This window comes from Narcine bancroftii, chromosome 4 (assembly GCF_036971445.1).
Source record: "Narcine bancroftii isolate sNarBan1 chromosome 4, sNarBan1.hap1, whole genome shotgun sequence".
NCBI lineage: Eukaryota > Metazoa > Chordata > Chondrichthyes > Torpediniformes > Narcinidae > Narcine > Narcine bancroftii.
Window position 1 is genome coordinate 6,543,692 of NC_091472.1, and position 27,353 is coordinate 6,571,044.

Here is a 27,353-nt window from a genome sequence, read left to right on the forward strand (position 1 = left end):
TTGTGTGTTATGAGCCAATAGGTCACCAAAACCATATATTCACATACAGTTTATGGCATGGAAAAAGGCCATCGCAGCCCTTCTATGCCGGTTCACTCAAACAACTCCGCTCGATCCCCCTACCTATTCTCTGCCCATGACCCTCCAACCCACTCCCATCCATGGATATATCCATCCTCCTCTTAAATTAAAGAACGACTCTGAAACCCAGCAGAAATAGAAATTTATCAAGACAATGGTTACTTGAACAAGCTCTAAGCTCACATTTATGTAATGGGTACATGTTCGGGAAAGTTCTCTGGTTCACTGTCCAATCATTCACTTTTCACTTCTTCCAGTTCACCAGTATCAGGCAATTCTCATGCTGTAGTCAGAATTCAACCTTTATTATTTCCACCAGGCCCTGGAGCTTAACGTTAAGTGGTTACCATTCAGGAACGTTCTTGTTGATTTCAGAGAGAGTTTTATTTCTCGTTGGACACACACAAACTAATTTCCTCCAATCAGCCACTTCAAACTCTTGTCGAAGAAACTTGCCTCATCATGGGTTTTGCAAATGAAAACTTCTTCTTCCAGATCAGCAAAGAGTTCCTCTTGTTTCCATTATTTCAAGAGAAACACTCCAGGCAGGCACTTCCTCTTGTAAGGACTATAAAGGTGTTGAACAGGCTTAACTCAGAACCCACAACCCGTCTACAAAATGGGGTTTGCAAACAAGATGCCAACCCCGTACTCACCCACATGCCGCCCCAGCCCTTCAGTCATGCGCCGGATGTCTGTCAAGCAGCTAGGAGGGGATTGTCAGGCAGTGAAGAGGGGACTGTCAGGCAGCGAAGAGGGGACTGTCAGGCAGCTGGTAGGAGGCTGTCAGGCAGCAGGGCGGTTAGCTGCCAAACGCTGCCCCTATCGGACTCTGGAGCCAGTGTTTGTTTGTGGCCCCTCTCCCCATTTCAGATCTTTCAGATTGCAGATCACCTCATGCAGCGCTGCCACCCAAATGTCTCTTCACAGACCCTTGCAGACTTCTCTGGAGCCACATTCTCCAGGCGATTCCACCTGAAAGCAGCTCTAATGTCCCACTTCAGCAAAGCTGTTGCATTTTAAATGTGATGTCTTTTGTTTCTCAGTTTTTGAAGTAACTTAAACGAAACTTCCACAATCTCTATTAAAGACGTATTTTAGTTTTAATTATTCTAACCTATCCTGTAACAGGTGTAATTGTGCCGCACAGGCTCAGGGGTCGAAAGGGCCGGTTACCGAGCTGCTTGTCTAAATGTAAATAGTTAAATATAAAATTTCTTCTTTCTTTCTTTGGCTTGGCTTCGCGGACGAAGATTTATGGAGGGGGTAAAAAGTCCACATCAGCTGCAGGCTCGTTTGTGGCTGACAAGTCCGATGTGGGACAGGCAGACACGATTGCAGCGGTTGCAGGGGAAAATTGGTGGGTTGGGGTTGGGTGTTGGGTTTTTCCTCCTTTGCCTTTTGTCAGTGAGGTGGGCTCTGCGGTCTTCTTCAAAGGAGGTTGCTGCCCGCCAAACTGTGAGGCGCCAAGATGCACGGTTTGAGGCGATATCAGCCCACTGGCGGTGGTCAATGTGGCAGGCACCAAGAGATTTCTTTAGGCAGTCCTTGTACCTTTTCTTTGGTGCACCTCTGTCACGGTGGCCAGTGGAGAGCTCGCCATATAACACGATCTTGGGAAGGCGATGGTCCTCCATTCTGGAGACGTGACCCATCCAGCGCAGCTGGATCTTCAGCAGCGTGGACTCGATGCTGTCGACCTCTGCCATCTCGAGTACTTCGACGTTAGGGATGTAAGCTCTCCAATGGATGTTGAGGATGGAGCGGAGACAACGCTGGTGGAAGCGTTCTAGGAGCCGTAGGTGGTGCCGGTAGAGGACCCATGATTCGGAGCCGAACAGGAGTGTGGGTATGACAACGGCTCTGTATACGCTTATCTTTGTGAGGTTTTTCAGTTGGTTGTTTTTCCAGACTCTTTTGTGTAGTCTTCCAAAGGCGCTATTTGCCTTGGCGAGTCTGTTGTCTATCTCATTGTCGATCCTTGCATCTGATGAAATGGTGCAGCCGAGATAGGTAAACTGGTTGACTGTTTTGAGTTTTGTGTGCCCGATGGAGATGTGGGGGGGCTGGTAATCATGGTGGGGAGCTGGCTGATGGAGGACCTCAGTTTTCTTCAGGCTGACTTCCAGGCCAAACATTTTGGCAGTTTCCGCAAAGCAGGACGTCAAGCGCTGAAGAGCTGGCTCTGAATGGGCAACTAAAGCGGCATCGTCTGCAAAGAGTAGTTCACGGACAAGTTTCTCTTGTGTCTTGGTGTGAGCTTGCAGGCGCCTCAGATTGAAGAGACTGCCATCCGTGCGGTACCGGATGTAAACAGCGTCCTCATTGTTGGGGTCTTTCATGGCTTGGTTCAGCATCATGCTGAAGAAGATTGAAAAGAGGGTTGGTGCCAGAACACAGCCTTGCTTCACGCCATTGTTAATGGAGACTGCTCAAACTACAGGGGAATCACGTTGCTCTCCATTGCAGGCAAAATCTTCGCTAGGATTCTACTAAATTGAATAATACCTAGTGTCGCCGAGAATATTCTCCCAGAATCACAGTGCGGCTTTCGCGCAAACAGAGGAACTACTGACATGGTCTTTGCCCTCAGACAGCTCCAAGAAAAATGCAGAGAACAAAACAAAGGACTCTACATCACCTTTGTTGACCTCACCAAAGCCTTCGACACCGTGAGCAGGAAAGGGCTTTGGCAAATACTAGAGCGCATCGGATGTCCCCCAAAGTTCCTCAACATGATTATCCAACTGCACGAAAACCAACAAGGTCGGGTCAGATACAGCAATGAGCTCTCTGAACCCTTCTCCATTAACAATGGCGTGAAGCAAATATAAAATTTAACTTAGAAACAACTAATCAGGTTCAACCTTTCAATCAGCTGTGGCCCTGCAGTACCGTATCCGCCCAGTAGGGGGAGCAGAACTCCACCAAAGGTTTAGACGACAGTGACCCTCCACACACTGGTGAAACACAGCAGGTCCCGCAGCCTCCATCGGAAGTAAAAGACAGTCGACGATTCAGGCTGATAGATTTATTCGTACAGTGCGATAACAGGCTCTTTTGGCCCACGAGTCTGTGCCACACAATTTAATGTTTTGAAACCGGAGCCCCAGGAGAAAACTCACATAAACACGGGGAGAACGTGCAAACTTCTTACAGACAGTGCTTGATTTGAACCCTGGGCCCAATTGCTGGCGCTGTAAAAGAGGGTGCCAACTACTACACCACCCAAGGCTCCCAAAGAATATCTAGCAGAGGATGTTTTCGATTCATCGACCTCTGTGTTATGGGCACAACATGCTTCTGTTGCGTCACTCTGCTTTCATGGAAAAATAATTATGAGCGGTATAGATGCAATAAATGCAAGCAGGTTTTTTATCCTTTGAGTTCAGGTGACACAAGAACAAGAGGGAATTGGTGAAGGGTGAAAGGTGAAATGTTGAAAGGGAAATTTCTGGTGAACTTCTTCCTGCTAAGAGTGGTGGGAGTGTGGAACGAGCTGCCAGCTGAAGTGTTGAATGCCGGCTTGATTTTGACATTGAAGAAAAATTTGGACAGGTACATGGATGAGAGGGGGATGAAGGGATATGGACTGGGTTCATATAGACGGGTGACACATTAAGGTAGTGGTTATTAACTAACGTAGTGGTTAGATCAACACTCTTACCGCGTCAGAGACGGGGTCTGGTCTTCGAATCACCACTGTCTGTAAGGTGTTTGGTTGTTCTCCCCGTGTCTGTGTAGGGACCCTCCGGGTGCTCCAGTTTCCTCCCACCATTCAAAATGTACCAGGGTGGAGCTTAATTGGATGTGTTATGAGCCCAGAGGACCCCATAACCCAGCAGCAATACAAATTCACTAAGACAATGGGAACAAAAGTTGCTTTTAATATTCTTTAAACATAACAGCAATATCAGTCTAAAACTTATTACTATTAACTTATCCTAAATTAACCCCCTTCTAGTTCTAAGCACATGTGTATGTAATGGGTACATGTTTAGGAAATTTCTCTGGTTCACTGTCCAATTATTCATTTTTCACTTCTCCATGTTCACTGGTATCAGGCAATTCTTAAACTGTGCACAGAATTCAATATTTAAAATTTCCACCAGGCTCTGGTGCTTAATGTTAAATTGCTAACATTCAGGAAGTTTCTTGTTGATTTCAGAGAGAGATATTTTGCTTGTTGCACACACACAAATTGATTTCCTCCAATCAGCCACTTCAGTGCCTTTCCGAAGAAACTTAACACATCATGGGTTTTGCAAATGATAATCTCTTTATCCAACAAATCATTTGAACAGGCTGAACTCAGAATTAAGAAGCCGTCTTCAAAATGGTGTTTTTAAACAAGCTGCCAGATTGTTATTTTGCAGCCCCAACTGAATCTATAGAACTGACCTCTCTCTCCGTCTCTCTCTCTCTCTCTCTCTCTCTCTCTCTCTCTCTCTCTCTTTCCCTCTTTCTCTCTCTCTCTTTCTCTCTCTCTCTCTCTCTCTCCGTCTCTCTCTCTCTCTCTTTTTAACTCTCTCCTCCAAAGAGTAAGCATCTGTCGGTTTTTTCCTCCTTTCTTGTAAAAACCAAGTGAACTGTTATAGGGTCCTGTCTTTGGCTTGGCTTCGCGGACGAAGATTTATGGAGGGGGTAAAAAGTCCACGTCAGCTACAGGCTCGTTTATGGCTGACCAGTCCGATGCGGGACAGGCAGACACGATTGCAGCGGTTGCAAGGGAAAATTGGTTGGTTGGGGTTGGGTGTTGGGTTTTTCCTCCTTTGCCTTTTGTCAGTGAGGTGGGCTCTGCGGTCTTCTTCAAAGGAGGCTGCTGCCCGCCAAACTGTGAGGCGCCAAGATGCACGGTTTGAGGCGTTATCAGCCCACTGGCGGTGGTCAATGTGGCAGGCACCAAGAGATTTCTTTAGGCAGTCCTTGTACCTTTTCTTTGGTGCACCTCTGTCACGGTGGCCAGTGGAGAGCTCGCCATATAATACGATCTTGGGAAGGCGATGGTCCTCCATTCTGGAGACGTGACCCATCCAGCGCAGCTGGATCTTCAGCAGCGTGGACTCGATGCTGTCGACCTCTGCCATCTCGAGTACCTCGACGTTAGGGGTGTGAGCGCTCCAATGGATGTTGAGGATGGAGCGGAGACAACGCTGGTGGAAGCGTTCTAGGAGCCGTAGGTGGTGCCGGTAGAGGACCCATGATTCGGAGCCGAACAGGAGTGTGGGTATGACAACGGCTCTGTATACGCTTATCTTTGTGAGGTTTTTCAGTTGGTTGTTTTTCCAGACTCTTTTGTGTAGTCTTCCAAAGGCGCTATTTGCCTTGGCGAGTCTGTTGTCTATCTCATTGTCGATCTTTGCATCTGATGAAATGGTGCAGCCGAGATAGGTAAACTGGTTGACCGTTTTGAGTTTTGTGTGCCCGATGGAGATGTGGGGGGGCTGGTAGTCATGGTGGGGAGCTGGCTGATGGAGGACCTCAGTTTTCTTCAGGCTGACTTCCAGGCCAAACATTTTGGCAGTTTCCGCAAAGCAGGACGTCAAGCGCTGAGACATATAAGGCAATCGAACAACTGAAAAGTGGCAAAGCAGCAGGTATGGATGGAATCCCCCCAGAAGTCTGGAAGGCTGGCGGCAAAACTCTGCATGCCAAACTGCATGAGTTTTTCAAGCTTTGTTGGGACCAAGGTAAACTGCCTCAGGATCTTCGTGATGCCACCATCATCACCCTGTACAAAAACAAAGGCGAGAAATCAGACTGCTCAAACTACAGGGGAATCACGTTGCTCTCCATTGCAGGCAAAATCTTCGCTAGGATTCTACTAAATAGAATAATACCTAGTGTCGCCGAGAATATTCTCCCAGAATCACAGTGCGGCTTTCGCGCAAACAGAGGAACCACTGACATGGTCTTTGCCCTCAGACAGCTCCAAGAAAAGTGCAGAGAACAAAACAAAGGACTCTACATCACCTTTGTTGACCTCACCAAAGCCTTCGACACCGTGAGCAGGAAAGGGCTTTGGCAAATACTAGAGCGCATCGGATGTCCCCCAAAGTTCCTCAACATGATTATCCAACTGCACGAAAACCAACAAGGTCGGGTCAGATACAGCAATGAGCTCTCTGAACCCTTCTCCATTAACAATGGCGTGAAGCAAGGCTGTGTTCTCGCACCAACCCTCTTTTCAATCTTCTTCAGCATGATGCTGAACCAAGCCATGAAAGACCCCAACAATGAAGACGCTGTTTACATCCGGTACCGCACGGATGGCGGTCTCTTCAATCTGAGGCGCCTGCAAGCTCACACCAAGACACAAGAGAAACTTGTCCGTGAACTACTCTTTGCAGATGATGCCGCTTTAGTTGCCCATTCAGAGCCAGCTCTTCAGCGCTTGATAGGGTCCTGTAATGCAGGATTAAAACCATGTCGCCAGATGCTTTTTGCTAATGTGGAACTGACGACACTGGGTCCACACGCACGTCACCTTACTTTCAGAACTAGCAGATGTAATTAAACTCAGCCATGGGGACTTATCTGAAGATACACTTTGAAATGGAACTCCACTGTGAGGCCCAGGGAAAGCAGTTGTCAAATGCAACACTCTGAAATTGACGAATTGGTCACAACCTGTCTTGCTCGAGACGTTTTAATAAGTCTTTGTATCTACGAGATAAACCAGGAAATCATAACATCCTGGTTCCATAATAATTAATCTTCTAAATTGTAGAATGTAATGTTCAGTTTTGATTTTGACTGACAAATATTAGAAGGAGTAGGCGCATGATTAATTGTTTTTGGGGTATATAAGCCTGTGGTCCTGCTGCTGAAGTTTAGACTCTCCGAGGGACGGGAACACCCCTTGTCAAGAAGGAAGAACAGCCAGAGTCCGAGCAACGTCCCGGTCGGTGGAGGTGGAGAAGCTGTTACCAGCGCCCTGACAACCTACTACAATTGTGCAGTCATTGCCTCGCTTCGGCAGTTGGGACCAGTCCAAGCATTGATAAGTATATTTGGGAAGGGCTTGCATATTGTAGTGTGAAATCAGCTTTTGAATTAGTAATAAACATTTGTATAAACTGAACTGCTCTCGGTGTGTGTGTCTATTTTCTTTCGGTAGCTCAAACACTGTAACCAATCTAAAATGAACAAACTGAGAGGTATAAGTTTACCCAAGACAGGTCCAAACCCAATTTTCGAAGGATATTAACAGTATCTGAGCCTGGACATGATCAAATTTATGTTCCTTTTGACCCTCCTGGTCAAGTTCTCTCCTGGCAGTTCCAATGTCTCTGCAAACACCCTGGAGACAAAATTTCCCACTTCAGCAAATTTGTTGCATTTTAAATGCGATGTATTTCGTGAAGTGTTACTCAGTTCGTGAGGTGTAACTTAAACCAAACCCCTCAATCTATCTCTATTAAAGACATATCCTGTAATAAGTGTATTTGGGCGGAAAGGCTCGTGTGTCGAATGGGCCTGTTACCGTGTTCTGTGCCTAAATATCGGAGTTTCAATGTTAATGGGGTGTAAATTGGGTGAGACGGACTTGTGCGGTAAAATGTCCTGTTACCATGCTGAATGTCTAATTTTTTTTTAATTGTGAAAGGTTATAGTGAGAAGGCAGGGGGTGGGGCTGAGGGGGAGAATGGATCAGCTCAAGATGGATGGCAGGATGGACTCGATGGGCCAAATGACCTACTTCTGCTGCTATATCTTACGGTCACCTGTTGGCCTGAGCTGCTGAGTTTGTCCAGCACTTTTGTTTATTTATAACAATCACAAAGTCTGCAACTTTCTTGTTCAACATCACTTCATGATTGAAAGGCTCAGTTGTCTGGTAACGGTGGATCCTCAAATCTGTGATCTCTCACTTGTGAATCGTCCTGACAAGGGGTCAGAGAAGGGGATGAAGCCCAGAAGTCATTAAACCCCTATGAAACTCTGGTTAGACCACCCGTGGAGCATTACGTTCAATTCTGGTCTCCTCATTACAGAATGGATAAGGATGCCTTAGAGAGGGTGCAGAGGAGATTCACCAGGATGTTGCCTGGATTGGAGAGCATGTCGTAAGATGCAAGGGTGACAGAACTAGGGATTTTCTCTTTGGAGCGATGAAGGATGAGAGGTGATTTAATAGAAGTATGTAGGATTATGAGGGGCTTAGATTGGGGGGTGGGGGTGGAGCTGCCAGCACTTTTTTCCAAGCTCAGAGAATTGTGAGGAGTGCAAACACGCTTTTATTAGCTTACAATTAACAGCCGGTTTCTGCAATGATCTTCAGGTAAGTTGGAAAAGCAGAGTTTATATCTGGACCGCAGCCAAGAGAGGGGGCCGGTAAACTAATCTACACATAGACTGTTAATTCCAGTTCATTGCATCCACATTTGACGTCTTCCTATCGACCAATGTCACTGTTAAATACAGATTATAGGATTCTTGCCAAATCTGATTGACGAAATATTTCCAAAACTATAAACAAGGCCAAGCAGGCTTTGTCCAAAAGAGAAAGGCAGCGGAAAATATTGGCCGACTGTTGAATATACACTGGGCACAAACTAGGAATGAGTAGGGTCTGACTGTGGCCCTGCATGCAGAGAAGGCATTTGACAGGCTGGAGTGGGATTTTCTATTCAAATTGCTGGAAAAGTTGGGGTTCGAGCCAACTTTTACAATTGGATAAGGGCCGTGGATCATGCGGCAAAGGTTAAAGTTGAGACTAATGGACAAACTTCTCCAGCATCCCCAGTGACAAGATGAAGTCGAAAAGGATGCCCGCTCTCTCCAGCCCAGTTCATATTGGACACAGGTCCGTTAGCCAAAGCCATTCACCAGGATCCAGACATTAAAGGTTTTAGCACAGGCCAGAAAAGACATCAAATCAACTTATTTTCAGATGACGTACTGATGTATTGGATTTTGTGAGCAGAAAACTCAATGTCCAGGCTGGACTCTTCAATCTAGGACTATGGGGAGGACTCAGACTACAGGGTTAATTAGAATAGGAGTGAAATTATGCCATTCGCTAACTTTCTGCACCTGCTGTACCTGACACTGCAAAAATTGCACCGATCTAAAGCAGAATTGTCAGATCAATGTTCTGGATGTGGCGCGAAGATGGGAACCTTTATTCACACAACCTTGACGTGAACCAAAGTGAGGGACTTTTGGGTGGAGTTAGGCCAAGTCCAAGGAAGAATCACAGGCAAACAATTCCCACAGGACCCTGAGTTGTTCTTGTTGGGAAACATAATGGACATAAAAGACTTAAAATTAATCCGTCCACATTCCCAATCCAATTCGTTATGATCGCATTGGCAGTGGCTAGGAAGTTCATCACGGTACCCTGGAAGCCTGACACTTGCCTTAGGATCATGCCCTGGAACACGGAAATGCAAACCTGGGTCCCCCTGGGAATAAATCACTGAAAACCGAAGGAAAAATATGATACTTTCAAAAAAATCTGGCAACCCCATTTAAATTTCATGGGACCACAACTATAGGTAGACGGTTGTGTCTCGCTGCCCCACCGTACCTGCCTACTCCTCAACTGTATGTAGGAAGGGGCAGGGGGGCCCAACTCGTCCCATCCAGAAAAAGTCAAGGAAATAAAACAGCCCAGGCTCTGGCCGCCGAGCTGTGACATCCCCACAAAATCCTGACCTACGATCCGTCCCTTTGCTGTGAACATCTTCAGTGTCCTGTGTAATTACGATGAGTTAAAGGTCCAGGGTTGAATAGGGGGTTGGGGAGGAAGGGAGATACAAAGTGCTTGAACTCTGCAGAGACGGCATCAAATGGACAATGTGAATTGTGGTCAAGGCCGACCATGTGAACATTGACACGGATAAAGTTGGAAACTGTTCGAGGCTGGAAAATCATGAATAAAATAACCAGAAAAACCTCAACCAATAGGAGGGCAGGATATTCACCGAAATTAACAAATCTAGATCATGGGGTGGGGGGGAGATGATGTCACAGAGGGGGGATGATGTCAGAGTGGGTGAGATGATGTCACAGGGGGAGAGATGATGTCACAGGGGGGGATGAGATGATGTCACAGGGAGGCAACCGGGGCTGTGCTTTAGGCAGTGTTGCAGGTGAGGATACTTAACGTGAGTGGACGTTGATCACAGAGCGAAGCCGCGGGTCAAAGGTGAACCTAACGTCACATTCATCTGCTCCCGGGATTATCGAGCACCAGAGAACATCTTTGGAACTACAGACTACACCTCAAGTATCGGTGCGTGATCTCCGGACACCTGAAAGGGAGCCCCGTCTCCAGATTCACAGGGCAGATCGAGAGAGAGAGTTGACATGTAAAAGAGAGAAAGCTTAATCCAAGTTGGGAAGAGATAGAATTATCTGAGGGAGAGATGTGCCAGAGGGACAGGGGGAGAGGTGTGCCAGAGACAGGGGGGAGAGGGATGCCAGAGAGGGAGAAGGAGAAAGGGGTACCGGAGAGGTAGAATGGGCGAAAGATGTGCCAGAGGGACAGGGATATGTGCCTAAAAGAGTGAGAGGGGAGGTGGCCCAGAGAGACATAGGGAGGTGTTCTATTGAGAGGGAGAGCCATAGAAAGAGAATGTGCTGTTTTAGTTGCTACTAGCCCAGAGGACCCCAAAACCTAGCAGCAATAGATATTCACCACGACAAATGGTTACTTGAACAGAAGTTGCTTTTAATTATCTATAAACATGAAAATAGAATCAAACTTTAACTTATCTCTATTGACTCATTTAACCTAACTTAATCCCCTTCAAATTCTAAGAGCACGTGTATGTAATTTGTCTGTAAGTTCTGAACAGTCCTTTGGTTCACAGTCCAATCTCAGTTCTCTTTCATCCACGTTCACTGGCTGCAGGCAATTCCTATACTGTGCACAGAATTTAACATGTATAAAGTTCACCAGGCTTTGGTGCTCGAAAGGTAAATGGTTACCGCTCAGGAAGGTTCTTGTCAGTTTTGTGAGAGAGAGATTTGTTATACCTTTTTAATCAGCCACTCCAGTGTCTTACTGACAAAAATTGTCCCTTCAGGGTTCTCCACATGATAATCTCCTTTTTTTCAGGTCACCAGAGTTTTCCTTTTTCTTTCTCTTATTCCAAGTGAAACATTAGACAGTTTTCTCCTCTTGCATGAACCACAAGGGCTTTGTCTAAATCATCTTATAATTAGTGAAGCCTTTGAGTACTTTTTAAAAGCTCTGGAGCCGATGCGTTTAACATGGAGCAGAGCAGCCATATTTTAAATAAGGCTGTTTAAAATTGTTTGTATGTGACCTAAGATAACAGAATTGAACTTTAACATTACTTAACCTACCTAACTACTTAATTCTGCCTCTAATACTAAGTGCAGATGTGTATAATGTATATTTAAGATTTGAAAAGTTCTTTGGATCACAATCCAATCTCACTGGTTGCAGGCAATTCTTGTACTGTGCATTAACAAAGTTCACAGGGGTTTGGTGCTGAACAGGCAAATGGTTACCACTCAGGAGGGGTCTTGCTGGTTTTCAGAGAGAGATTCCTTTTCTAGGAGATCTGCAACTGAATCCTTCTCAATCAGTCTTGTTGATGAAACATGCCCCTTCGGGGTTCTCCAGTTGATCCTCTTTCTTTCAGGTCACCTCTCACACCGCCAATCTCCTCTTTTGAACAGGCAGCCTTCCAAAGTTTGCCATCTTGTCCTTCTGGAACTGATTTCTGTCTCCACTCTCTCTGTTTCACACCCTTCCTCTCTGAGAGCAAAACCGTTCTCCTCAACCTGCAAAGATCACATGCTCTCCCAGTCAAGCTGCTGCCGATATTTTGTTGTCTCTTGCTAAAAGCATTCTGCAAAAGTCCTGCAAATATTCTGTGTTTTAAAATATGTGTGTGCAAGCTGCCCTAATAATTCCTCCAAAACCACCTTTAAATACTCTTGTCACAGAGTCTATAATCTCTTCACTATATTGGGCTAAATTCAGAATTAGTTAAAGGATCTGTTGTAGAAGGAGTAATTTCAAAATTATCCATGCAGGTGTCTCATTTTTATTTGGGAATGGTTTGGCAGAGAATAAAGTTGGGCCAGTTTTGAGGTTAACGAATCGACTTAGTAAGGATGAGGTTGAAAAGGATTGTGAGATATATCCTGTATGTGCTGTAACATGGTCTGTGTCTAAGAAAATGATGAGAACTGCAGAAAATCCAGTTGATGAGAGACTTGCCCAGCGCTTCTGAAATAGTTTTGAAAGAGCAGGGTAATTTTGAGAGTAAAGAATTCTCTTTGACAAGGAAAGTATGAATTCAACAGCAGAAATCAGATACAGATCTTGTTGTCTTAAGGGACAAAGCAGTAACTGAACAGGAGAGTAAAGAAATGGCTTGGGGATATAACATGAAGAGTGAATTGTTGATAAAATGGAGACTTCTTGGTATTCCTGTTAATGAAGAGTGGGGAGGATGGGGGTGATTCATCAGGTGGTTCTTCCTAGAAATTACCGGCATGAAATTTTAAATGTTGTACACAGTATACCTTTGGGTGGTCATCTTGGTGGAAGGAAAAGCATGAATGAGATTTTGAGAGAATTTTTTTTGGGACTGGTTTGAGGAAAGATGTTGAAAATTGGTGCCGGACTTGTAACGTTTGTTAGGTTGTGGGGAAACCTAACAAATGTCCTCCAGTGGCTCCATTGCAACCTATTCCTGTTGTTGGTGATCCTTTCTCTGGGGTTATTGTGGATTAACTCAATATTTACGCCTAACCGAAATAACTTTAACCATCCCCCCCACCCCCGTATTGGGTTGTCTTTGATTACTTGCCAGACAACCAAGCTTTTCTCTTGGTACATTCATCTCTATTTCCACAACTGCCTCTCTTTCTTCCACTTCGTCTACTCTTTATCCTATATCTTCCACAGCCAGTTCCATTCTCTGCATTCTGTCTTCTACATTTTCTATTTTTTAAAAATTATGTTAAATTCTATCACAAATTCTTCATTTGTTCATCAACAATCCTTAAATATAAGCTGCTTATCTTTTTTACCTTCTGCTTTCCCTTGCGGTTCTTTGTCTTTTTCTTCCTTCTTTTGCTCCTTCTCTTGTCGTCTTAGTGCCTCCTCTTCACTCTATGTCACCTCCCTGGATCCCACAGTTGTTTCGGTCGTGTCCCGCTGCTGGGCCCCTCTCCTGTTGGTGTCTTCTATCTAATATGCAGTTGCGTTTATTTTTCTCGCTCTGAGAGCATTTTTGCAGTCCGTTCCGGGAGAGGTTTGTCACCCTGCTGGACACTTATCGGCTTTTGGGGCCGGGTGATCTTTTTTTAAAACTCAATTTAAAACAATTAAGTATAATATTAAAAATTACATTAAAAATACAATAAATGTATCATCAAACAACTCTCCCTCCTCGCTCCCCACCAACCTCAGCCAGCCCCGCAAGTGCAGCCAAAAAAAATTACAAATATGAATAAACAACACAGCATTTAAAGATATTTCTAAACCCATATACTCTAAATAAGGTGACCACATTTGAACAAAAGTAGAATAATTATCATGTAAATTATGTTATTTTCTCCATATAATACCTGTACAAGATCTCAATTCATTTTGCCAATGAGTTATATTAATTTCTACATTATATTTCCAAGTAATAGCGACACATTTCCCTGCCACTGATCACGCTAAACGAACAAAAGCAATCTGAAACTTGTCCAACCCCAAACCAGTCAAAGAAACCATATAACCGAACAAAAAATTCTTTTGGTCTAACGGTAATTTAATCTTAAATAATTTCTTAAAAAATACCCCAATATTTCCCCAAATGGTTGTACCTTATCACAAGACTAGACTACATGAAAAAAGTTCCAATATTCAACTCACATCTAAAGCACAAATCGAATCACTAAATCCATATTTTTTCAATTTCTCAGGAATCCGATCCAACAGATGACGAACATTATAATTAACCAAACCTTACATTGCCCATTCAGAGCCAGCTCTTCAGCGCTTGACGTCCTGCTTTGCGGAAACTGCCAAAATGTTTGGCCTGGAAGTCAGCCTGAAGAAAACTGAGGTCCTCCATCAGCCAGCTCCCCACCATGACTACCAGCCCCCCCACATCTCCATCGGGCACACAAAACTCAAAACGGTCAACCAGTTTACCTATCTCGGCTGCACCATTTCATCAGATGCAAGGATCGACAATGAGATAGACAACAGACTCGCCAAGGCAAATAGCGCATTTGGAAGACTACACAAAAGAGTCTGGAAAAACAACCAACTGAAAAACCTCACAAAGATAAGCGTATACAGAGCCGTTGTCATACCCACACTCCTGTTCGGCTCCGAATCATGGGTCCTCTACCGGCACCACCTACGGCTCCTAGAACGCTTCCACCAGCGTTGTCTCCGCTCCATCCTCAACATCCATTGGAGCGCTCACACCCCTAACGTCGAGGTACTCGAGATGGCAGAGGTCGACAGCATCGAGTCCACGCTGCTGAAGATCCAGCTGCGCTGGATGGGTCACGTCTCCAGAATGGAGGACCATCGCCTTCCCAAGATCGTATTATATGGCGAGCTCTCCACTGGCCACCATGACAGAGGTGCACCAAAGAAAAGGTACAAGGACTGCCTAAAGAAATCTCTTGGTGCCTGCCACATTGACCACCGCCAGTGGGCTGAAAACGCCTCAAACCGTGCATCTTGGCGCCTCACAGTTTGGCGGGCAGCAGCCTCCTTTGAAGAAGACCGCAGAGCCCACCTCACTGACAAAAGGCAAAGGAGGAAAAACCCAACACCCAACCCCAACCAACCAATTTTCCCTTGCAACCGCTGCAATCGTGTCTGCCTGTCCCGCATCGGACTGGTCAGCCACAAACGAGCCTGCAGCTGACGTGGACTTTTTACCCCCTCCATAAATCTTCGTCCGCGAAGCCAAGCCAAAGAGAGATATTGGTCAATTTAGTTATCCCTTCACAACACACAACCTCCCAATTTTCCTGGGGTATATCATGAGATAAATCACTTTCACATTTATTTCTAGATCTCTTCAAATTTGGCTTTTCTGTATTCTTTTGTAACAACCTATAAATATCTGAAATAAAGGCCCTTTTTGGTTCAAAAGAAATCAAAGATTCAAACTTAATTAAGCCAGGTAAACTCATATCCTTTCCCTAATTATCCCTTCTCAAAGCTCAAAGTTGATAATACACAAATAAAGAATGTACAGGGGCTCCATATTTTCCCCTCAAATGATTGAAAGAAAGAAACTGTCCCTTTTCAAAACAATCCTGAATCTTCTTGATGGGAGCTCCCTGCTCCCGTGTGCAGGTAAGGCCTTCCTCTTTTCTTTCTGGTGTGTTTCTTTCTTTTCCTCTCTATGTCGCCCTCATCTTCTCCTTCTTTGGATCCATCTTCTGCATCTTCTTGCTTAATTTATCTTGCAGCTTCTCTAAGTTTTCTTTATTCAGGTTTGTTTTTTTCTTCTTTTTACCTTTTCTCTGTAGAGGGCTGGTTTTCCCCGAACAGACACTACTTCATCACGTGACTTCCCCTCCCCCTGTTTTGGTAACATTGAGGGAAGTTTGTTGTTACACATTCACCCAGCTTATCCATGTCCCTCCTCACGCTTCCTCATTGACATTTGTGATTCTCCCAACAATTGAGGATAGCAATGGAATTGTGTCTCACAACCCAGTCATGGGTTTATAATGAGTAGAGCAGTGCGCTAAACACATCCTTGGAGTGCGTCTGAGTTGAGAATCAGTGGGGAGGAGACATTGTTTCCAATTCGTACTGACTGTGGTCATCTGATAAGAAAGTCAAGGATCCAGTTACAGAGTTGGGTACAGAGGGCTAGAGTTCGTTGCTGCTTGACCAGCTCAAAGGGAATAATGGCATTGAAGGACAAGATACAGGTGATAAAGAGAAGCTTTAGTTCTCAGTGTCAATCTGATACCTCATCCAATAATTGCCATCTTTGGATCAACAGAGTCGACCCATTTGAATTTAACGACGTCTCAATGCCATGTGGTCTCTTTTTCCTCCCTTGTTGCTAGACTTTCAATGTTGATGAGACGGAAAGATGCTGTCCCTCCTTCAAATACTCACTATCTGATATGGTGGCGAGCCTAACTTTGCATAAAATCCGGTGTTGCTCACCTGAAACACATTGAAGCTTTCTACGTTTATTGGGCCATTTATTCATTAATTTCCAAACTTATAAGATCACTTGGACCTTGCTTTGTGAGGATATGTTTTCCTTCAATGCAAGTGCAAGTGTTATGCACTAACAGGAGAACCTCAGAAGAGAAGGAGAAGGAATTTGGAGTATAGTATAATGTTGACTTATAAAAATATTTTCCCATGAGCCTAATGTTATAATTGTTCAAGTGTTACCCACTTTTATTTTTGTTTGCATCTTCTAATATTGTGGTTATATATAATAGATTGATTTCTATTATACACTTGATCTTTATCTGCATATTCCTTTTTATACATTTCCATTGATTAAAGGCGTCTAATTGTTTCCTGTTTTCATAAAGGACAATGAAAATATTGGAAAAGAAACACAAAAAGAACGAACCTCCTGCCAGATGTGGATTGGACCATCTGCCGAGTGTGGAAAAGTCCTCCGACCAGATGTGCAATGAGCCTCCTGCTGGACTCGGTTCTTTCTTATGTATCTTTTGGTCTCAGTCTCTCTTTCCACTTTTTGTGAAGATATCTTTCGTTGGTTTTCAGATTCAGAATCAGAACTTATTGTCCAGAACAAGTCATGAAAATCTATGATTTGGGGTACCCTAACAGTGCAAACATTCACGTTATAACCATCTCCAACATTAGTATAAAAAGAGAAAGTAATAGTGGACAAAAAAGCAAGGCCGTGTCATTGGCTCATTGATTATTGAAGGATTTGATGCCATCGGGGAAGAAGCTGTCCTTGTGGCATTGACTGTTTGTCCTTGGGCTCCAGTACCTATCCCCCAATAGTAGCGGAGTGAAGAGATTATGGTCTAGGTTGTGGGTATTTTTGATGATAGAGGCTTCTTTTTTAAGACAGCGCCTCATGTAGATGTTGTCGATTGAGTGAATTCTGGTGCCTGTGGTATCGCAGGTTAAATTAACCACCCTCTTGATTTATCCTTTTCCTGAGAGGTGGCACTTCCATCCCAGGCAGTGATACAACCAGCCATAATTCTCTCCACAGTGCAACTATGGAGGGTAACATGTGTCTTTGATGACATCCAAAATTTCGTTAGCCTCCTCAAACAGTGTGGACACTAGCGAGACTTCTTTGTGAATGCACCAACATGGAGGCTCCAGGACAGATCTTAGGAGATGTTAACACTCAGGAATTGGAGTTTCTTGAAGACCTGTACTCTTGAGCCCTCCTTGTGGACTGGGTCATGTTCTGGTGACTTTAGCCAGATGTCCGCATTCTTCTCCTTTGTTTTGGTGACATGCAATGAAAGGTTGTTGATGTTACGCATTCAACCAGTTTATCCATGTCCCTCCTGTACGATTCCTCATTAATATTTGTAATTCTCCCAACAATTATAAGGTTATCGGCAACCGTGTAGATAGCAATGGAATTGTGCCTCGCCACATAGTCATGGGTTTATAATGAGTAGGGCAGTCGGCAAAGCACACATCCTGAGAGTACACCTGTGTGGATAATCAGTGGGGAGGTGACCTTGTTTGCAATTTGTACTGACTGTGGTCTTCCAATGAGAATGTAAAGGATCAAAAGTGAAACTAATACAATTAATGTTAGATATCAAATGGTGCAATACATTTTTTACATCAGTTATATTAAACTCTATACAAATTGTGTGTATTTCACTTGAATTGTTATTTTGTTCAATGTTTTAGATGTAATAAAGAAGTAGGATATATCCTGGATGTTGACTGGCAATGTAAAAAGTTAGGTAAGTTTGGGAAGGATATAAGAAATTTATTGGGACGAGTTTTGAAGACGCAAATTTTGAAGGATCCCAGAAAATGTTTTTTGAAGTTAGATATCTATCAAAATTATTTTTTACATTTGACAATAGCAATAGGAAAGAAATCGATCGATAGAATCACTAATCTGGTGATCGCGTGGGGTTGAATAGATGGCGGCCGGAATTATTAAATTGTATACCATTAGAGAGAATAACGTATAATTTAAAAAATCAACCAGAAATGTTTGATAAGATTCGGAAACCCTACATGGATTTTCTGCTACGAATTTCCTTGCAGTATCCACCACGCCTGCCCCCATCCAACACACCCTCATTAGTTATGGCTTAAGATTGTTATGTAAACTACAATTTCTGAATTAAAAGAGATAGGTTTATTAGACAGCCTGTTATTTTTCCTTTATTCGTACTTTTTTGGAAATGGAAGAGGGTGGGTGAAGGGAGACAATATGTAAAAACTGTATTACTTTGTGTGGTAGATTTATTATGGATAAATATTGTATATGTTTGTCACAAATAGAAAATAAATAAATATATGTCAAGATCCATTAGCAGAGAGGGATAGAGAGGCCGAGAGTTTGTAGCTGCTTGACCAGCACTGAGGAAAAAATGGTATCGAAGGACGAGCGACAGGTGTTCAAGAGCATCTTTAGTTGTCAGGGTCAATCTGACACCTAATCCTATAATTGTCATTTTTGGATCAACTGAGACAATCTATTTGCATTTATCTATGTCTCAATCCCATGTGGTCTCTTTTGCCTCCCTTGTTCCTAGACATTCAATCTTGCTGAGTTTGAAGATGTTGTCCCTCCTTCAAACACTCACTGTCTTTCTGATATGGTGGCGTGCCTAACTTTGTCTAGACTCAGATGTTCTTCCTCTGTATCGCATTTAAACTTTCTATTTTTATGGGATCCTTTTATTCGTTGTTTGTGTAACTTATAAGGTAATTTGGACCTTGCTTTGTGAGTTTGTGTTTTCTTTCAATGCCCATGGAATGATATACACTAACAGGAGAATCTCAGAAGGGAAGGAGAAGGAATTTGGAGTAAAGTATGATGTTCCCTTTTAAAAAATTTTGTATTCACCATATGTTAAAATTTTTAAACATTTCCCAACTTTATTTCTGTTTACATATTAAGATATTGTGGTTATATGTAACAGACTGATTCTTATTATACAACTGTTTATTATCTGCATATTCCCTTTAATATATTAGCATTGATTAAAAGTGTCTATTTGTTTCCTGTTTCTGGAAAGGCAAATGAAAATATTAGAAAAGAAACATAAAAAGCATGATCCTCCTGCCGGATGTGGAATGGGCCTCCGAATGAACAAGGTAGTTTGGTAAATGTGCTTTTGTCCCATTCTTCTCTCTCCTTTCTAGTCAAGATATCTCTCAAAGGTTTTCAGATTCAGAATCAGAATTTATTGTCAAGGACACGTCATGAAATTCTGGGATTTGGGGCACACATTCATGTTATAACCATCTTACATCCATTGTGGAGTGAACAGCAAACATGTACATAGCAATGGAATTGTGCATCACCTTACAGTCATGGGTTGAATGAGTAGAGCAGTGAGTTAAGCACTCATCCTTGGTGTGTGTCTGTGTTGAGAATCAGTGGGGAGGAGACATCGTTTCCAATTTGTACTGACTGTGGTCTTCCAATGAGAATGTCAAGGGTCCAGTTAAAGAATGGGGTAAAGAGAGCTAGAGGTTTTCCTTTTTGTTCAGCACTAAGGGAAAAGTGGTATTTAAGGACGAGATACAGTTGATACGTGATCCTATAATTGACATTTGTGGATCAACAGAGACAATCTATTTGAATTTAACAACATCTGAAATACATGTGGCCTCTTTTTCCCCACTGTTGCGAGACGTTCAATGCTGATGAGTTAGAAAGATGCTGTCCCTCCTCCAAATACTCACTGTCTATCTGATATGATGGCGTGCCTAACTTTGTCTAGATTCAGATGTTCTTCCACTGAATCACATTTAAATTTTCTATATTTATGGGGCCCTTTTATTCATTATTTTCATATATTATAAGATCATTTACCACCTTGCTTTCTGAGTTTAGGTGTTCATTTAATGCTAGTGAAATTATATGGACATTTCTGAGAACTTCAGATGGGAAAGGAATAGAATTTTGAATATAGTATAATATGTACTTTTTGAAACTGTTTTCAATTCACCACATTATAATTGTTTAAACTTTTCCCACCCTTATTTCTGTTTGAATGTTATGATATTGCGCTTATCCACAATAGATTTAATTTGTTATTCAATTGTTTTTTTTATCTACATATTCCTCTTTGTATATTACCATAGATTAATGGCTTCTGTTTGTTTCCATTTTCTGTCAAGGGCAATGAAATTATTGAAAAAGAAACATAAAAATTGGGCATCCTCCCAAATGCAAGATTTGGAATAGTCTTACTGCCAGATGTGCTTTGGCCTCCTGCTGAATGTAGAATGGACTTCCAGGGGGATGTGGAATGGACTTCCAGGTGGATGTGGAATGGACCTCCCACTTGATTTGGAATGGACCTCCTGCTGGCTGTGGAATGGACCTCCTGCTGGATGTGGAATAGACATCCTACTGATGAGGAATGGGCTTCCTGCTGGATGTGGAATGGATGTCCTGCTGGATGTGGAATGGACACTTTTGGATGTGGATTGGGCCTCCTGGTGGATGTGGAAAGGGCTTCCTGCTGGATGTGGAAAGGTGGAGGCTGAATGTGTGGAATGGGCTTCCAGCTGGATGTGGAATTGTCCTCCTGTTGGATGTGGACTGGACCTCCTGCCGGATGTGGAATGGGCTTCCTGCCTGATGCTGGATGTGGAATGGACCTCCTGCAGGATGATATCACAGGTTGAATTAACCTCCCTCTGGAGTTTATCTTTTTCAAGAGAGTTGGAGCTTCCCTACCAGGCATTGATGCAATCACTCAGAATGCTGTCCTCAGTACCCCTGTGGAGGTTAATGAGTTTCTTCCATGACATACTGATTCTGCGCAGACACTTCAAACAGTGTATTCACTGGCGAGCCTTCTTTGGGAATACATCAACATGGAGCTCCAGAACAGATGTTAACAGTCAGGAATTTGGAAATCTGTGCTCCTGAGCCCTTCATGAGGAATGGGTCATGTTCTGCTGAAGTCCCCTTGAGGTCCACAATCATCTCTTCTGTTTTGTTGACATTGAGGGCAAGGTTGATGTTGTAACACATTCAAACAGCTGATCTATATTCCTCCTGTAAACTTTCTCATTACCATGAGTGATTCTGACAACAATTATGGATTTATCGGCAAACATGAAGATAGCAATGGAATTGTGCCTCGCCACATGGTCATGGGTTTATAATGAGTAGAGCAGTCAGCTAAGCACACATCCTTAGAGTACACCTGTGTGGATAATTAGTGGGGAGGAGATCTTGTTTCCAATTTGCACTGACTGGTCTTCCAATGAGAATTTCAAGGATCCAATGGCAGAGTGGGGTACAGAGGGTTAGAGTTAGTAGCTCCTTGGCCAGCACTGAGGGAATAATGGTTCTGAAGGGCAAGCTACAGGTGGTGAAGAGAAACTTTTAATTCTCAATATTTGTTTAATACATTATCCATTAATTGGGCTTTTTTGGATTAACTGAGAAAACCTATTTGAATTTAACTATGTCTCAATCCCATGTGGTCTCTTTTTCCCCTTGTTGCTAGATATTAAATGTTGAAGAGATGGAAAGATGCTGTCCCTCCTTCAAATAGTCAATGGCTATCTGATTCGCTCGCATGCGCAACTTTGTATAAAATCAGATGTTCTTCCACTGTTTCACATTTAAACTTTCTATTTTTATGGGGTCCTTTAATTCATTTTTTTGGAAATTATTTTATCTCCTGGATCTTGATTTGTGAGATTGATAATTCTTTTAATGGTTGTGAAACTATATGTACATGCCAGAGAGATTCAGAAGACAAGGGGAAGGTATTTTTAGTATGGTATAATATGTACGTTTTAAAATTGTTTACAATTAACCATATGCTCTAATTGTTTAAGTGTTTCCCACCTTTATTGCTGATTTACATGTTATGATGTTATGGTTGAACTTAATAGATTTACTTTCATTATATAACTTGGTTTATCTCCATATTCCATTTTATATATTACCATTGATTAATTGCTTCTATTTGTTTACTATTTTTGTAAAGGCCATTGAAAATATTGAAAAAGAATCGTAAAAATAACGATCCACCTCAAGGATGTGTAATGGACCTCCTGATGGATGTGGTATGGATCTCCTTCCGGATGTGGTATGGACCTCCTGCCGGATGTGGTATGGATCTCCTACCGGATGTGGTATGGACCTCCTGCCGGATGTGGTATGGATCTCCTGCCGGATGTGGTATGGACCTCCAGCCGGATGTGGTATGGATCTCCTGCCGGATGTGGTATGGACCTCCTGCCGGATGTGGTATGGATCTCCTGCCAGATGTGGTATGGACCTCCTACTGGATGTGGTATGGATCTCCTGCTGGATGTGGTATGGACCTCCTACTGGATATGGTATGGATCTCCTGCCATTGAGGTATGGACCTCCCACCAGATGTGGTATGGATCTCCTGCCGGATATGGTATGGATTTCCTACCAGAAGTGGTTTGGTTCTCCTGCCAATGTGGTATGGACCCCCTGCCGGATGTGGTATGGACCTCCTGCCGGATGTGGAATGGATCTCCTGCCAGATGTGGTATGGACCTCCTGCCAGATGTGGTATGGATCTCTTGCCAGATGTGGTATGGACCTCCTGCTGGATTAGGTATGGACCTCCCGCCGGATGTGGTATGGATCTCCTTCCGGATGTGGTATGGACCTCCTGCCGGATGTGGTATGGATCTCCTACCGGATGTGGTATGGACCTCCTGCCGGATGTGGTATGGATCTCCTGCCGGATGTGGTATGGACCTCCTGCCGGATGTGGTATGGATCTCCTGCCGGATGTGGTATGGACCTCCTGCCGGATGTGGTATGGATCTCCTGCCAGATGTGGTATGGACCTCCTACTGGATGTGGTATGGATCTCCTGCCGGATGTGGTATGGACCTCCTGCCAGATGTGGTATGGATCTCCTTCTGGAGGCTTCGACGAGAAGAGGCTGAGGATGTGTATATCACGGCTAAGGTAAGATGGTCACATTTAATTTAATATATCTTTTTATTGTTCACTTGTAACATGAGAGAAGAAAGAGGTGGGAGGAGTGTGAGGGTAGATTGCTGCTCACAATATCAGATGTGGGAAGTCATAAAAAATTTAATGGTGATTTTCCTACCAGTGCCAGTGTCTGGGATATAACTATGTGGTTCGTGAGTCCAAGACATCCTGAAACGGGAGGGTAAGGTATCAGAGATCGTGGTACATGTTGGTACCAACATCATTGGGAGGAAGTAGGGTGTGGACCTAAAGAATGAATATAGGAAGTTATGTATTGAGCTCAGAAGAAGGACCGTAAAGGGAGAAATCTCTGGATTACCTCCTGTGCCATGTGATAGTGAGGGCAGAAATAGAATCAGGCGGAGCCTGAATGTGTGGTTAAAGTGGTGGAGTAGAGGTCAGGGATACAGGTTCTTGGATAACTGGGACCTTTTTTTGGATAGATGGGACCTATACAGTAAGGACGGGCTTTATCTGAATCCCAGAGGTCACAGTATCCTGGTGGGGGTGATTGCTAGGACTACCGGGGAGCGGCTTTAAACTAATATGGTTGGGGAAAGGGGTCCACATAAGGAAGGACAGAAGAGAGAGGTATTGTAGGCAAAGGGAACAGGCTTATTCACAAAATTTGGGGCTTGAACAGCATTTGATTGAAGAGGAAAGAGTGACATGTTTTGATGGGGAATGGAAGTTTTTAACAAATAATAGTGTGGATGGCGGAGTGGGGGATAGTCAGAAGGGAAGATGCGGGATGTCTCTGTGATGCATTGACTTCAATGCAAGGAGTGTTGTAAGGGGGATTAGCTGATGGTGTGGTAAGACACTTGGCGGTAGGATGTCCTGATTAGTGAGACGTGGCTGAAGGAGGGATGTAACTGGCAGTTAAATATTCCGGGATTTCACTGCTTTAGGTGTGATCGAATTGAAGGAGTAAGGGGGTATGGCATTACCTAACAAGGAGGATATTACAGCAGTACTGAGGTGTGATAGATTGGAGGGCTTGTCAATGGAGGCAGTGTGGGTGGAAAAGAGGTGAGGTTACGCTTATAGGCGTGTATTATAGACCCCCAAATGGAGAGAGAGAACTAGAAGAGCAAATGTGTGGGGAAATAGCTGAGATGTGCAGTTAGGACAGGGTGGAGTTAGTTGGGGATTTCAATTTTCCTAACGTAGATTCGGGGTCACAGACAGTGAGTGGACTGAATGGCTTAGAGTTTGTAATATGAGTGCGGGATTGCATTTTGCATCAATATGTTTAGGTAACGACTAGAGAGTGGGTAGTGTTAGATCTACTGTTGGAGAATGAAATATCTGAGGTGATGGAGATGTGTGTTAGGGAGCACTGAGGATCCAGTGATCATATCTCAATTAGTTTCAGCTGAATTCTGGAAAGGGTTAGGTCTGATCCGATGATAAATGTCTTTGAGTGGTGGAAAGCCAGATTTGAAGAGATGAGAAGGGATTTGCAGAGAATAATTTTAGCTATTTTTTTTTCTGGAAAGGGTGTTGTGCAGAGTTGGGGAGCTTTTAACGGTGAGATATTGAGAGTGCAGAATATTTATGTTCCTGTCTGGATAAAAGGCATGGCCAAATGTTCATGGGAGCCGTAGTTTCTAGAGAGATTAAACTCTGTGCAGACAAACTTGCCATCGTAATTCACAGAAATCTTCAACATCTCACTCCAGCAGGACATGGCATCCTCCTGTTTCAAACAGCCGTCAATTGTAGCAGCCCTGGATCACCTGGACCCCAAAGGTGCAGAGATTTTGCGGAGGATTGGAATGATACCAGAAACACTGGCAAATTTCTACAGATGTAGTCTTCTCGGGGCCATTGTCTGACTAAGAGGAGCATGAGAGAGGTGAGTGAGATGGGCTGAGGGTAAGTGCCTTTAAAATCACAGTAGGGGTTTACAAATTAGATTGTAATGCGAGTTTAACCTGCCAATTTGGTAGGCTTTCTACCTGTGTACAGGCCAATTGGTGATTAGAATTTAAACAAAAAACTGCACATAAAATGATATCAATGCTTGGGTACAACCAAATACAACCCATAATCTTCCACGGAACAGGAAAGTCAGAGCGGGACCTGGAGCATTGTGGATTATGGGTAAGAAATCAGCCATTGCACCTCCCACAACACCATTCCCCACTGGCGCACTATCCTCCCCTGGCAACCCAGTCTACTCACCACCAGTCCAACAACATTTGTCTGTTGGCCCATTAGCTGTGCCACCCCCTAGCCCAGACACCATTCTCACCCCTGGCCCTCACAGCGTTCTTCCCCGCCATTGACAGAGATGCCACTTGGGCCTGATTCTGTGTTCATCTTCCAGCTCTGACAGCGTTCCAACTCCAAGCTTGGCCTAGTCTCAACAGCGCTCCATTCCGTCCCGATTCTGCACCCACCCAGACCACTTATGTTTTGGAGGTCAACGCAAGGAACAGGGGATTCACTGTGGGACCTCAGGTGGCACGGTGAGTGCATGACACGTCACTCACCACATTACCGAAGGGGCAATTTAGGGGCGCACACCCCTTTTTTAAGGCATGGCCAGTGACACGCCACGCACTAACCACATCACTGGAGGCCCCGCAAGCATGGATGTCATCTTCTTTGCAGTTTTTATAATTCTACCCACGAATTATCCTGCACACAGGTAGAAAACCTGCCAAATTGGCAGGATAAACTTGTGTTACAATCCAATTTGTAAACCCCTCAAGGCTGAGGAAGAGCTTGCTCCTGGAGAGGTGAGTTTCTTTGAGAAATTTAATGAACTTTGGAGTCGGTAATGGAGCAGTGTTTAGGGCCGTCCATTGCTCTGGTTGTAGGATGTGGGAAGTCAGGGATAGCAAATTTGTTCCTGATGACAATGCCTGTAAAAGGTGCATCAGGCTGCAGTTCCTGACGAACTGACTTAGGGACCTAGAGCTGGAGTTGGATTTTAAGGGAGGCAAAAGTTGTGATAGGAGCTTCAAGGAGGCAGTCACCCCGAAATGTCAGGAGGCAGGGAAAGAGTGAAGGGAAGGTTTAGTACTTTATTAGGTAGGAATATATATGTCAGCACATCTTTGATGGATGAAAGGCCTGCGCTGTATTGTTCTGTGTTGTGTGGTGGAATGTGTGCATCACGGTCTGGTACGGGGACGCCAACACCTCTGAATGTAAAGCCCTGTCAAATGTAGAGGACACAGCCCAGGACATCACAGGTAAAACCCTCCTCACCACTGAAAACATCTTCAGGGAACGCTGCCGTCGGAGATCAGCAGCGATCATCAAGGATTCACAACACTCTGCGCCTCTCTGTTCTCGTTGCTACCATCAGGAAAGAGCTAGAGTTTCCGCAAGACTCGCATCACGAAGTTCAGGAACAGCTGTTACCCCTCCACCATCCAACAACAAACCTATTTTACAGATCTTGATTAGCTTTTCACGTGTACGTTGTGTACAGTATATTTGGACCATTAATCAGTGGAAATTGTGTCTGGCCCATAGATAAAATGAATCTCAGGGTTTGATGTGATGCCATGTGTGTACATGACAATAAATCAGAATCTGTTTTGTACTGTTTGTTTCCAGTGGTTCTTTATTTGTTTCCATGCCTACGCTGAGTTGTTTCTCTTTAGCATTACCAATACGTAGTCACTCTGCCTCGCCCACAGGCAAAAGAATCTAGGGTTGTATGTGACATCCTGCATGTAACTCTTACCAGATATCTTAAGGGCCTGTTTCCACGGTGGACCCTCTCCCCACTTCAGATCTTTCAGATTGCAGATCACCTCCGGCAGCGCTGCCACCCAAATGTCTCTTCACAGAACCTTGCAGCCTGCTCTGGAGCCGCATTCCCCAGGCGATTCCACCTGAAAGCAGCTAATGTCCGACTTCAGCAAAGATGTTGCATTTTAAATGTGATGTCTTTTGTTTCTCAGTTTGTGGAGCAACTTAAACCAAACTCCCACAATCTCTTTTAAAGAAGTATTTTAGTCTTAGTTATTCTAACGTATTCTGTAACAGGTGTAATTGTGCGACACGGGCTCAGGGATCGAAAGGGTCGTTTACTGAGCTGTTTGTCTAAATGTAAATAGTTAAATATAAAATTTAACTTCGAAACAACTAGACAGG

At 43.8% G+C, this 27,353-nt stretch overlaps 1 protein-coding gene across 4 annotated transcripts in view; it reads left to right on the top strand.

Annotated features, from left to right (window-relative positions):
- LOC138760301 (uncharacterized) overlaps positions 1–26,796 on the top strand; it is a 52,673-nt gene extending 25,877 nt beyond the window's left edge. Inside the window, exons 1-5 of one of the 4 annotated variants that reach the window (XM_069930698.1) lie at positions 10,169–10,324; positions 16,609–17,994; positions 19,288–19,366; positions 20,399–23,201; positions 24,917–26,796. In XM_069930698.1, coding sequence (XP_069786799.1) covers positions 22,308–23,201; positions 24,917–25,072 — 1,050 coding nt within the window. In that variant the 5' untranslated portion in view covers positions 10,169–10,324; positions 16,609–17,994; positions 19,288–19,366; positions 20,399–22,307 and the 3' untranslated portion in view covers positions 25,073–26,796. Of the gene's footprint in view, positions 1–10,168; positions 10,325–16,608; positions 19,367–20,398 lie in introns of those variants that run through there. The other 3 variants (XM_069930697.1, XM_069930700.1, XM_069930695.1) reach the window with 3 other exon arrangements.
- Positions 26,797–27,353: the final 557 nt, after the last annotated feature.